Below are 13,607 nucleotides of genomic sequence, written 5' to 3'. Positions count from 1 at the left end.
TTTAAGTCCAATTGTCATGATTTCTGCTATTGATACAAGCTGTGATTTACAAATTTAACATTAGTTGGATACAGTGTTTCGGCATTTTGATACATAAAACCTTGAGGTGCAGCATCAATGCTTTTTAGAGTCCAACTAAAATGCTTTGCACGATATAGCGTCCAACAACACGCAAATCGAGAAGGCAAAGGTATGCTGAGGGAAAATGTACATCATTCTGTACGGAGATCAGTCTCTGTCCCTCTCTCAGTCTTACCGAATGAGACGATGACAGGCTGTAACACCACACTGCCTTTAACTCTGCCCGACAACATTTACACACAACCGTACAGACCCCGGTACGAACAGAGAGACACATATTAAGGCCATTTTGTATTAAATGTGGTAGGCTAACCTCTTCTAGAGACCAACCGCACATCCGGAGTTAAAGTCTGATAATCATCGAACACGTAGTAAACAGTACCTCTCTCTCTCCCCCCCGTCTGTATCTGTGACGCACACATGCACGCGCAAACATACCGATGTTCGGATTGCCGAGAGGTTGATCTTTCAACATGTAAGACCCATGAATGCACACGCACACTTTACAACAAATCTCATCTTAACACTGAGTTAGAAATCCTGTAAAAATTGCTGTATTTGTAGGCTCAGAAATTGAGGAGGTCCCTAAACCTAATGCTAAATGTGCCTTGCTTGTTATTGTGTTCATACCGCTGCGTATGAAGGATGCACGCATTCAGACGCTGTTTGTCGCGTTTGAGCACTGATGGTCTGCTGAGCGTTATTACGCGGGCAGCGTGACGTAACTGACCACTTTATGTTACTCTTATGGTAAAGAAAAAAAGCTGATTGGTGGAAATTTGGTATTGGAGATTGCGCTAAAATCTAACACTGGGTCTGCTCCTAAAACCTCTGTTGTGTTTGAAGACATGAGACTTGAGGTACTGAGGGTCAGTCCCTGCCCCATGTGTTCGGATGAAGGTCAACTGCTCTGTGAGGAGTGGCGTGGAGGTTGTGCGCTCATTGAGCTTTACTCTTCTGAGGTCTTCCGAAGCTGTCTTTCATACAGGCTGAGTACATGATGAACAAACTGATACTGCTCCGCTGTCTGGATCATGCCGCCTCTGAAATCACAGCAACAACAACATGAGACCGACTGCTGATATTCTTAAAGGGACAGTTCACCCAAAAATGAACACTGTGTCATTACTCACCCTCATAACTCACCCTCATGCCGTTCCAAACCTGTGAGCCCTTTGTGTTCATTTTTGGAACACAGATTAAGATATTTTTGCTCAAATCCGAGAGCTTTCTGACCCTGAACAGACAGCAACTCATCTACCACATTCAAGGCACGGAAACATACTGTAGAAGGAAAGGGACATTGTCAAAAAAGTCCATGTGACATCAGTGGTTCAACCGTAATTATATGAAGCTACAAGAATATTTTTTTCTGCGCAAAGTAAACAAAAATAACTTTAATCAACAATTCTTCTCTTCCGTGTCCATCTCCGCCACCATTCGTGAGAGCACCACACACTTGTGTGATGCAGGATGCAGGAGCCGGACTTCCGGAGCACAGAAATACGCACGCATGCATCGTGAACGCGTGTCGCAGTCCGGCTTGGAAGAGATCAAAATAGCTTTTTGTTTTCTTTGTGCGCACAACGTATTCTCGTAGCTTTAACAGTACGGTTAAATCACTGATGTCACGTGGACAATTTTATCCATGTCCTTACTACCTTTCTGAACCTTGAACGTGGCAGTTACATGCAGGGTCAGATATCAAATACATTTTTTTTGCGTTTTGGGTGAACTATCCCTTTAATAGCATTTAGCAGTTCAACGTGGCACTTAACAATAGCCTAATAACACCAACAGATCTTGCAAGGATTTTTCTCCATGACTTCAGGTTGGCCCGGATACCACTGAGGCCGAACAGCTAACATTTATTCTGCTGCTGTTTCAACTCAAATTGAAATTTTTCATTCAAAGGATGTAAAGTGCATCTGTATTTTACCTGTCCAAGCGTAGCTGGCTAGTAGTCTTCAAAATGTCAACCACCCCTTCATTGCTTAGCTGCTGGCACAAGATAGAGGTAGCAATGAAACAGCCAGTGCGTCCAATCCCAGCACTAAGAGCAGAGAAAACAGTGTTTAAATACATTAGCATTATCTTTTACTGTGACTTTAACAACTGTTTTGAAAGCTATGTGTGTTACCTGCAGTGGACAATGACAGGGCCACTGTTGGGCGGAGCCTGTTTCCTCGCTTCCTCCACTTCCCTAACCAACTCTAAAAGAGGCGGGGCCTTGTCTGGGGTTTTCTGGTCTGGCCAGGATGTGTACCAGTACTGTCTGAGAGTGCGCTCCTCACCCTCACTCTACACACACAAATATTCACCAAACATTTGCAGCTCAGTAAAGCTGGGTGCACACTATGCAAAACCGACCATTTGATTTGGATCCTGTTCATACTATCTGACAAGCGACATATGTAAAGCACTCATAAATCATATAGCGCGTACCCGGCTTAACACACATGTAAAGACAGGAGTGTTTCTAGCCTTCATCGGTACCGGGGGTGTGCTCAAATGAATAAAACTGAATTAAGAACAATTTCAGATTTTTTTGCAAACCCGTCTGATGATCAATAATGAATCACAAATGGCTAGTTCTAATTCTAAACAAGTGAGAGAGCAGACGCATAAACATGATTGTTGAAATTATCAGGGAAAATGATTATCAGATTGGTAATCTCCAACATCAAGTAAACACACCAAGTGATGCCCATAGTAACACATGCACACATGCTTTGACATATCTCTTTAAGGTATCTTACACAGATTTTGTGATTAACTATATTTCCTTCAATTATGTGAAACACTGCATTGCTAAGAATATTTGTTGCCATGACAGCCATGCCTCCAGAGGAAACAGTAGAAAACAGAAGCAAAAAAATATTGCGCTCAGCCTGCACTTCTCATTTCTTTCCTTCTCATTTGTATTTCACACAAACTTTTAGAAGACTCTGTTGCATTAGTCTTTTCTTTATTAGTTATAAGGTATTGTAATCTACACTGTCTACATGAACCTGAATAAAGAAATTGCCTTTGACAAGAAGAATTATTTTTGGGAGGGCTTCTAAAAACAGCACGTAACCTGCATTCTCAGATTTCAGATATTTTGTCTCTGAATTCTAGTTTAAAAGAGGATGCAAAATATGATACAGTCGGTTGTCTTGTCTTTCATGGGCTGTAAACAAATTCAGTGATGCTGCATTGTTGTAATGCAATATTAACCTATAGGTGGCACTGTCACCAAACCGCTTGGGTACCCTCAGGGCATACAGCCTACCTTTACTCAACTTTCAGCACAACTTTCATATCTGGCAAAATTATATTCTTTCAGGCAGTATCATTTTGCCAGTTTTTTGGTAAAAATGTAACAGATATAATTTAATTAGGTTAATACTTTAACATTCCTTTAGTCATTAATTTGCAGATAAAACACTAAAAATGCAGTTTTTTATTACAACTTTTTAACATAAGAATCCTAGAGATAATCTCATCACACATACGCTGAAACACAAAACAAACCTTCACAGTGAAAATCCTTAGACTGTAGTCATCTGCCTGGATGACCTGTTTGACAGTGATCTCGATATCTTCACAGGTGACACTGTCCTCTGGCCAGTATTCTGTGCATTTCTGTGGGATAGACACAAAACAACGTTTTATTGAATTCAAATATCATATGTGTTTTATTCAGTTCAGCAAAGGCCATTTGAAACCATTCAGAAAAATTCCATTCATGATTTCTGACAACTCACTGGAATTCACCTAAATATAAAAGAAAATGCCTAAAGTTGCATATAAACTTTTGAGAATATGATAATTTGTTTGATGTTTAACCTGAGTGCTAAGTATTAAATAGTGGCAGGGTTTGGACAAAAACTAAGTATGAAAGTATGACTCCTCCCAAACATGTGAAATGTTTGCACATATAAAGACCTCATTTTTTTCTTCAATGTTGGTGATCATGACGATAATGGGACAGCGCTCCTGCCAAACCATCCTCCAGAAATCCCCCACTGTGTTTACAGTTGGACCCTGTGTAGCAATGTAAGCCTTTTCTTTCCCTCCATAGCCCTAAAAAAGTTTTTAAAAAGATACAAACCTTAACTTTTCAGCTTATAGCATTTTTCTGTGATCAGAAATACTGTACACATTTTTTGAAACATTATACAGTCTCCTAATCGTCTCAGAATAAATCATAAAAGCTATGACATAGGGCTAATATATTACCTAATTTAGAGTACACATGACAGAATGTTACAGAAATATTTTACAATGACAAATGTTTTGAACAATGCTAAATGATAAACAGCTCTGAAGATTTGGTTGTTTCGTCACAAACTCATTTATTAGGTGCATTAAAAATGAACTTATCAAAGCTTACGTACTTTATCAACAAGCAAAATAAGATTTTGATTTGTCACCAACACATACCCACCTTCAAATAATTAGCGTTGATGTAAGTGCCGAGAAAATCATCTTCCTCTTTTGCTTTTAAGCAAACTCTGCTGTGCGTGTCTGCAATTTAGAGTTAAGATCTTACAAATTCAAAGACGTGCCAATATAATCAGTAACAAACCTCATCAGCCATTTCCACATTGTACTATACGCAGAGTATTATACACACTTGGTAGTATGGTTTTGTAGCGATTCTTCCTCACCACGCCAGGAAAATTGTATTCTTTAGGGTCCACGAAGTTCATGGGTGTTTCCTGTTTCCACGAGAATCAGAAGATGGGAAGAGAAGTGCTGTCACGTCACGCTCCGTGTTTGATGCTGTACGTGGATACTAGTGTGAGTGATACTCACGTAGAACTCGGCCTGCAGTACAGCGTCGTCCAGAGCGCGCTTGTGCAGCTGCTCCGGGGTGAGCAGGTTGGATGCGTTCTGCAGGTACTCCTGTGTGCTCTGCTCTCTGGGGGACAGCAGCGCTCCATAGGGCTCCGTGGTACCAGGGGTGCACATGTCCAGCGTCAGCGACACGTTAGATCCTCTCCTGATAATCACAACAGAGCTTGTGTGACAATGTCATTTAAATATACAGTGTGAATTCAGATGCATTCGATGAATCAATGCCATTTGAGAGGCATTCAGGGGTTTTCAAGGCCGAGGTCTTTTCAGGTTCTTTATTAAAATTAAAATGAACTAAAAAGTCAAAATAAAAAGGCCACAACTACTTTGACTACTTTTCTTTTTTAATAGCGGTTTCTGCACTTTAGGATATGAAATTTTGAATACATGAAAAGATAATTCATCTGTGTTAAAATATTTATTTAAAGTTGTATTTAAATATTAAACAATTGCTTTTCCATGTTTAATTATGACACAAGAGGTAGGCCTTTCCACCATCGCCACTTCTGTATTCATGATTCTTTCTTCATTAAAATATTCAGCACGCTGTCGCATTAAACGCTGAACCACCACAAGAATATTCTAAAAGGACACAACAACAAATTATTTATGGAATGTAACCGGACTGGAATGGGACAGAAAATCAGCCCATTTTTTGGTCCCTGCAGCAGACCTGTGCTGTATTATAATAGAGGTGGGCCATTAACATAAACGCAATCTCATAAAAGCACATGGAGATTTGGTTTGGTACTCACATTACACGTAGTGTGACCCATTAAATATAGCAAATAATTCATAATATTTTATTAAAAATGTTTTTTATCTAAAATAATAAAGTGAATAGAAACCTAATACAGCATGACAGTGTGTTTTACCACCTAAAATGGTTACAGCTGTCCACCACGTTGGTGCACAAATTAGCAGTCTGAAGTAATCTGCAAAGAATCAGCATTTTTTATTTTGGTCATTTAGTTGTTTTTTTTAAGCAACAGACAAGAAAGAATGAAAGCGTATGTGAACAAGCTGTTTGAAAAAAACAACAACATTTATTTAGAATAGATGTGCTAGCAAAGAAAATCCTGTAGCGACACAGCAAGCTCACTGTTCGCAATGCTCAAAATGCATGGGGTTAATATGTCTTTTAGCATATTAAAGCTACATAGCTTTTTTGCCATCCTTGTGGAAAAACCCCCCACAACAAAATACAAAAAAAAAAAAATACTGCATTGGAGTGTGTCAGCCCACCAGGAAAATGCCCGGTATTACCAAATTGCCAATCCATCAATGTAATACGCATCAAATGCAAAACATAAAAACGTAATCTTACCTTTCCTGCAAGCCCACAGGTTTTACGGTGAGAGTGACAGGGTCAGCTTCGGTCTTCATGTCCATAAAGCAGTCAAACACGGGAGTCTCTGGAACAGCATCCAGCTCGTAGAAGTCCTCCTGTTTAGCATCTGTCCATTCTGAATATGTAAAGGAGGGCTGCCTGCTCATGGACTGACGACGGTCGTCAGGGAAGCAAGATGGGTTGCCAGGCACCAGGGTTTTAATGCAGAACAGCGTCTGTTGTGACAGCAAGTGGGGGGGGAGAAAGGAAAGTTCAAGCTTTACACAAAGGAACGAGTGCATGCTCGTTTCAGTTACTATATAAACAGGGCGAAACTAAAGCTCTGAGTATCAAAAAGGCAAAGATAAATGAAAAAATAAAGAACATACTCACTCCAGTACCAAGGATGACTACACCTAAGAAGAGTGTGGCTATGAGGGGCAACAAGCTTTCCACCCTCCATATCTCCATCTGGACACAATTAACAACATATGATATAAAACTCTTTTTTACATTAGGGAATATATTTCCGTTTTAGCTCTATCACCTGTTGATCATAGGCATCACTGGTGGAGAGAAGGTACTGAAGGAGATCCAAAACTTTATGTGCTGCTGGAAAAGCCCTGTATCCATTCAGCATGTAAAGAACCCACAAACCCTGAACACATCAAGAAAACACACTTATTATTACACACAAACCCTTCAAAAGACATGAGTGACTTACATATCACCAACTAGAAGTGGCAAAAAAACATGTGAGACATTGATATGAATTACTAAATGTGTTTTGGTATTTTTTTGCCTGCTTCAAGTTTAATTTCAAATTAATAAATGAATAAATATTTTTAATGAAATATTTTTTGCAAATAGACTACCATTCAAACGTTTAGGACTGGCAAGATTTTTTGTATTATTTTTGAAAAAAAGTTTTTTATTTGTAAAATATTACCACAAATAAAAAAAACTATTTTCTATTTCTATTTTCGGCAGCCATTATTCCAGTCTGTCGCACAGATCTTCAGAAATCAACCAATAAGGTGAGCTGCTGCTAAAAACAATTAATACAAATACAACACTTATAAATTCATCGTTACATTATGCATTTTAAATTTGCTTAGAATTATTTACAACAAGATATGATGTTCTACAAAGCACGTTACGAATAATTATAATGCATTATATACCATGATAAAACCATAATACATTTTTTTAGGATTCTTTAATGAATAGAAAGTTCAAAGGACTGAAATGTTTTGATTGGTAATTTATGTGTATATATATATATATATATATATATATATATATATATATATAGTCTTGCACAGCTGTTTGTCAGACAGGAAGGCATGTGGTGCTGTTATCGACTATAGGGTCGATCGCAGCAGACCCTGGAAGTGAAACAGCCCGCTTTTCTATACTTACATGCACAGACACATTCGAACGCAAAGACATACAAGCACACACATTTTGCAGCTATCTTATCGTTAATCATTATTTAGCACGCAACAAAATGATCAGCTGCTTAATTACAGACAAAACCAGAACACAGGCATAACTAAAACACTCTCACACATACAGCGATAAAAATCAATGAATAGTTAATGATGTGCACATCTGCATAAAGTGTGATGTGTGCGTGTTATTTGAGAAATGCGCATAACTCACTGTGAGTTGAGACAGTGTGTACAGCAGGAGGAAAGCACCAGCTGTAACACTTGCTTTCAATACTCTTTCCCATAGAGCAACCCCAACTCCTGGCAGGAGATCGTGGGGAAGTGGGGTGGCACTCTCCTTCTTTTTAGGTGCGTCCTCTCCAACGGGGGCTTCTGCCATGCTGTTCATCAAACGGCCCGTCTTTAAACAGCTGAACAGACATAATTTAGTGCAAACGGGAGCGAGCAGCAACGGCAGCAATGCAGCTGAATGTAATCACAGAGTAGTACACTACAGCTTCTGCTGTACAGTCTCATAATTCATGGCTTTGCTGTGGGAGGAATGACACATTTAGAGGTGGACTATGCAAATGAGACAGCACTGCGGACATAACGCTAACACGGGGTGTTATGCCATATACAGTGTGAACAGCACTGTCTTATCACAAGATCCATAATGATTGACATTAAGAAAAGATCTGAGGTTTGGACAGCAACTTTATTCCGATTAAGATTACATTCACCATCTAATTTTGCATGATTACTGTTAGCCTTCTACTGTATTTTGGGATCACTTAAAACAGAACCACTGACCAGACGGAATCATGCTCTTTTGTCGGGTTGCAAAGCATGTTAAAAGCACAGGCTGAAGTCAGCTCATTTAAACTGAAATATTCTTACATCATATGAGAGTTAGTGCTGATCAAATTTTTATCACTTCCTTTCTTTTCTTTTTTTTTTTCACAGCAGAAATGCTTACGACACGCTGTGTTTAATATTTAAACACTTCACTCTGCGCTGATGGTGACTATCACTTTTCAGAAATTAAAGGTGTACAATATCGCTGCCTTGTCAAAGTTAAAGCAGAGTTCTGACAGGGATTCAACCATGACTAGACCAGCCAATATCATTTTATTAAATCCATAAATCCATGCAAAGAGGAAAATGAAAAACCAGTAATCAATTCATTAGTCAAAGGATTTGCTGGAATATTGTATAGATACTACATTACATTTAAAAAGTACCTACAGTGCTTTACTTTGACAAATAATATGTACATTACTAGTTATTTTAGGACAATAAAAAGATATTTGCTGTCATTTTTTTTACATTGGTCTAGACTACAAATCTGCTAGTAAGCTTTTGTTCTTACCAGAATCAATTGTTATTAGTCATGTGTTAATTCTGAAGTACATTCATCTTTTTCCTAAACAGTGACCATTTTGATTTATTAGATATAATAAAGTTTTTATATTAATGTAAATTTAAATATTTAAAAACTTTAGTTTTAAAGAAACTTACTAATATTTTATATTTTAGTATAGGCAATATGGTAACTATATATATACACTTTTTGCTTTTACATACAGTACATTCATATATACAGTACACATAATATATATGTATGTATATGTATGCATGTATGTACTGTAGGTAAAATCTAAAAGTCAGACAGAGAGGCATGTGTGTGTCATCTTTAGTGCAGAGTCAACATTCAGTGCTGGAGTGGATCACTCTGATCAATACTCCAGCTTCACACACACACACACACACACACACACACACACACAATCACAGAGGCTTGCATCTACAAGAAAAACAGTCACTTCAGCAACAAACACACCCGTCCCCATTTCTTTCACTCCTTTATCTCTCACTGACCCTCATCTCATCTCATCACTTCTCTGGATTTCTCCTTTCCTCTCTTCTTTTCCCTATTCCTTTCTGCTTTCATCTTTCTTTAATGTTTTCCCCTCTCTCTTCATACCTCTGACCCTCATCTGCGAATGGTTTTCTTCCATCCATTTCACCTTTATCCATCTTTACCTCCCCCTTCTTCTTCTACGTCTCTGATGAATATTATTAATTGATTTATTCCTGTACTCTATTCATGCTGCAGCTGGATGCTCTTGAATTATCAGAATGAGCTATAAAGAAGAGATTGTTGTGTTGAAGGATACGCGCACACACACACACACACACACACACACTCATACAACTACACACCCTTCACAGATTGTCTTTCATCAAACCTAAGCATAATCATCTCATGCCACTTGCTCAATCAGCATTCAAATCCCAGCCACAAACTGCATAACAGGGAGAGATGAAGAAAAAGCAGGTATCTGAATGAAACCATGGATGAAATGGGCCTACTAGGAACTAAATATTTAGTAAGGAAAACTATATGTTATTTGTTCTTAAATGATTTGATAACATCCTTCTACTCTACGCAACAAATTCAATAATAACTCAGCAAAAGAGATTTTTAATCACTATGATACGCCTGAATGTTTTCATTCATTGTCAAATAATGGTGTCCTTATTTTTATAGACATCAACATTTAACATTACAACCATCTGTCTTCACTGTATTAATTATTGAAAGAATGTTTCAGAAAGACGTCTCTTATGGTCAGGCTGATTTTATTTAATCAAAAATACAGTAAAACACTAATATTGTGAAATACTGTTACAATTGATCAGAAATCATATATGCTAATTTGATATTAATTAAACATTTCTTATTGTGATTGAAGCTAAAAATAGTTGTGCTGCTGATAACTATTAGTTAATTGATAAACAGAAAATTCATTACTTCATTACTATCTTTATTGAAACTTTTGAGCAATTGAATGTTGCTGAATAAAAGCGTTGCTTAATATTGAATTAACTGAATTAAACATAGCTTAATTTATGTTAAGATTAATGAGATTTCATTTTCACAAATGCAAGTTTCTTTCTTAATGAACTACAGTGCATATACAGAACAAAAATGAACTTGTTATTTACATAAATATATCTTATAACAATCATTTGATGTTTTTTTTTTAATATTTAAGTATATGTGTGTCTTAATTGTTAAAACGTAACTTTTAGTTTGTTAAGTCAAACTTAAAACACTTGTGTGCTGCTGTTGTGTATAATAAAGAGATTCATAAACCACGCCACAATCCAAAATATTCTCACTGTGAAAGAAAATGATCATAAAGAAACAATAAAGGACTTACTGTATAAAAAAGCTAAGTTAGGCTCACATGACAGTGACAAACACCTCTCACGGGACCTAAAACAAACTAGGAGCAATGAGAAGAACAATTAGGAAAACAGAAAGTATTTGCATTGCATTAGATTGTCAATATAAAAAGCAGTAGATGATCATTCTTACTCATGCAGCTCTGTACGGAGCGCTACAGATGGCAATACAAGCAGAAGACACTATGTGCCAAGTCAACCAACAGGAGTCACAGAGCGGTTTCCATTAAATAGCCCTCCATGTGTGTCTATCACAGAAAAATGACAGGTGGTCAAAATATAGCAGGAGACGTGATGAATTCAGCAAGACATCCAGGAATTAAATGCGGTATAAGCAACAGGCTAGACAAAAGGACAACAAAAAAAACCAGTAAAGAACTTAAGGTCTGTGGGGAACGTATCTAAAAGCCGAACACACATTCAGTCTTCTCCTCTACGATCAGTAAACAATAGCTGCAGAGGTCTGGTCTGGTGATGACGTGATCTACATTGGCATGGGGGTAACCATGGAAACAAATACACTCAGCAGCAAACGGTTTATATAGAACCACAATCAACACCCCCCTCCACACACACACACACACACACAGATATACACACTCTAACACCCACACGTACAGACACGCAAAGGGATCATGCAGTAGACACAATCCATAGTGGAATAAAAAGGAGGAACACGGTTCCCATCTGGCTCTTACAACATTTATAGGCATTTCCTGCCTTTTGTGTTTGAAACAAAAATGAAATCTATTTTTTTTTTGCAGAGTTTCCGCCGAGATGCTAATTCGTTGTGTTGAGCTCTTTAAAGCTGCAATGCAATCTCTAGCTAGCCTACCTGAAACTCTAGACACAAACACACATTAACAGCAGAAACTAAACATAGACATATTCCACGGCCTCCACACTGTAAAATAAGGCAGAGTCTACAGCCTACACACTATGATGAGCTATAGTCTGAGATAAAAAACAAAGTTAACATGTCAGCAACACTTTAAACAACGACAATGGACAGTAATAACTGTTGTCCTCATATTTTAGACACGTAGGAATTCCATTTTTTTTCACAGCAATGAATTAGCTAATGGAAATACTGATATTTCTATGTTAATAGTTTTGATGAAAGAGAGCAAAGTGCAAGAGATAGAGGGAGAGAGAGAGAGAGAGAGAGAGAGAGAGAGATTACCTGCTTAACAGCAGCCCACCACTATAGGGCCGGTGTTTCATTGTGCTTGCTCATATGAGAGGATTACGCTTTATGCTGGACGAGTTAAATCAGTGTGTTTTTGTTCTGCAGACTGGGCCCAATATTGCACTGCACCTTTGGATTTGTGAGTTCCAAAAAATCCACCTCTCCGTCTCTCCATTCTCCACCTCTGAAACGCATAGCTGATGTGATTAACTGGTTGTATACATTTCAGAGAAAGAAATGACAAAGACAGGGCCACAGATGGAAGAGAAAGAGCGAGAGAGGGAGCGAGAGAGACCGAAATCATGGGCAGAGGATTATTTGGACCAGTCTCCCTCCCTGTGCGATATAAGTCTCATTGGCTTAATACGTTGTCTAAAAGCAAACCTCCCTTTCTAAAAATAACTCCTGCACTAATAGTCGTTACATTGTCCCGAAGTCTGAAGTATTCAAACAAAAGCTCCAAAAAATCTTAAAATATAATATTCTGTTTGCATAGAGCCCCCATACATATAGCAAGCAATCAGTTACACAAACACACACACACACACACACACACACACACACACAGGATGGCAGCCGATCTGGAGAATATCAGGCACATAGAAGAATGAGATAGTCTGCACTTGTTGAATGCCATTTAAGGATCACAAATACGTCCCTCTATCTCCCACAAACCCATCCAATGGGTTCTGTGAAATGTTCTTCTTTAACTACAAACATACCGATAAGTACACCTATTTTTCGTCCCCATAAAAATAAAGACTGACCACCAGTCGTTGGGATCACCAACTAAAGACATTCAAACGTTGACTTCTGAGAGCTTGAATGACACGTCCCAGAGGTGAGGTGGTTTTTTAAGAACGAAACAGCCAGTCTAAATATCCGCACAGGCACCATACTGAAAGACCTCGCTCAGTGACTCGCTTCGCCTCTTCATTGAGAATAACACTGCGTCGACTGAGCATCCTCAAAAACACGACGCGCACTTCCACGGCATGAAATGGACACTGAATAATAATGCAAACCGCACGGTAGACGGTAAAATACGGATGCGCTCTTACCTCTCAGATGGGTGATAGCGGTGGAAATGAGCGCGGAGATTCGCGCAGCATCATTAATATTCACATCACAGCGCTCGCGGAGACGCGCGCGGAGGAAGAGCAGGCAGCGGGAGACGCTGCAGTCGCCGCAGAGCCGAGCGGCGGCCCTCCATATGAGCCCGCCTCTCTCCACTGACAATCACAACGAGGAGGGTCTGAGTGCGTGCGTGGCTTAATATGCTCCGTCTCTCTCTTCCGAGTATATTTTTGTTTCGTGAGATCCCTTTTGTGTGCTTTTCAATAGGTGTTGACGTGTGAGGTATTGTCTTTCGCGAGGCGGATGGTGCGATGCTTCGCTTCAGGTGGCAGCTGGAGGTGTAACCTAGGCAACGTGTCTCGGGGTAGAATGGGGTGGAGAGGGATGCGCTTTAGCG

General features: G+C 38.8%; 1 protein-coding gene across 5 annotated transcripts; it reads right to left on the bottom strand.

Annotated features, from left to right (window-relative positions):
• ptpn5 (protein tyrosine phosphatase non-receptor type 5) lies at positions 1-13,607 on the bottom strand. Of its 5 annotated transcripts, XM_043245833.1 has the most exons (15): positions 13,195-13,603; positions 11,078-11,192; positions 10,920-10,985; positions 7,922-8,120; positions 6,804-6,914; positions 6,650-6,727; positions 6,254-6,492; positions 4,885-5,071; positions 4,703-4,787; positions 4,514-4,593; positions 4,012-4,149; positions 3,598-3,708; positions 2,222-2,382; positions 2,021-2,134; positions 1-1,124 (listed from the first exon to the last, which is right to left on the bottom strand). In XM_043245833.1, exons 4-15 carry the CDS (start codon positions 8,096-8,098, stop codon positions 1,031-1,033), a joined length of 1,575 nt encoding a protein of 524 aa, XP_043101768.1. In that variant the 5' UTR covers positions 8,099-8,120; positions 10,920-10,985; positions 11,078-11,192; positions 13,195-13,603; the 3' UTR covers positions 1-1,030. The 5 variants fall into 5 exon arrangements, with proteins under 5 accessions (XP_043101768.1, XP_043101772.1, XP_043101769.1 ...); XM_043245837.1 differs by lacking the exon at positions 2,222-2,382 and having other exon boundaries at positions 13,195-13,607; XM_043245834.1 differs by lacking the exon at positions 11,078-11,192.

The sequence above is a fragment of the Puntigrus tetrazona genome, chromosome 7 (genome assembly GCF_018831695.1).
Source record: "Puntigrus tetrazona isolate hp1 chromosome 7, ASM1883169v1, whole genome shotgun sequence".
NCBI lineage: Eukaryota > Metazoa > Chordata > Actinopteri > Cypriniformes > Cyprinidae > Puntigrus > Puntigrus tetrazona.
This window is presented reverse-complemented; position numbering and strand designations above follow the sequence as displayed.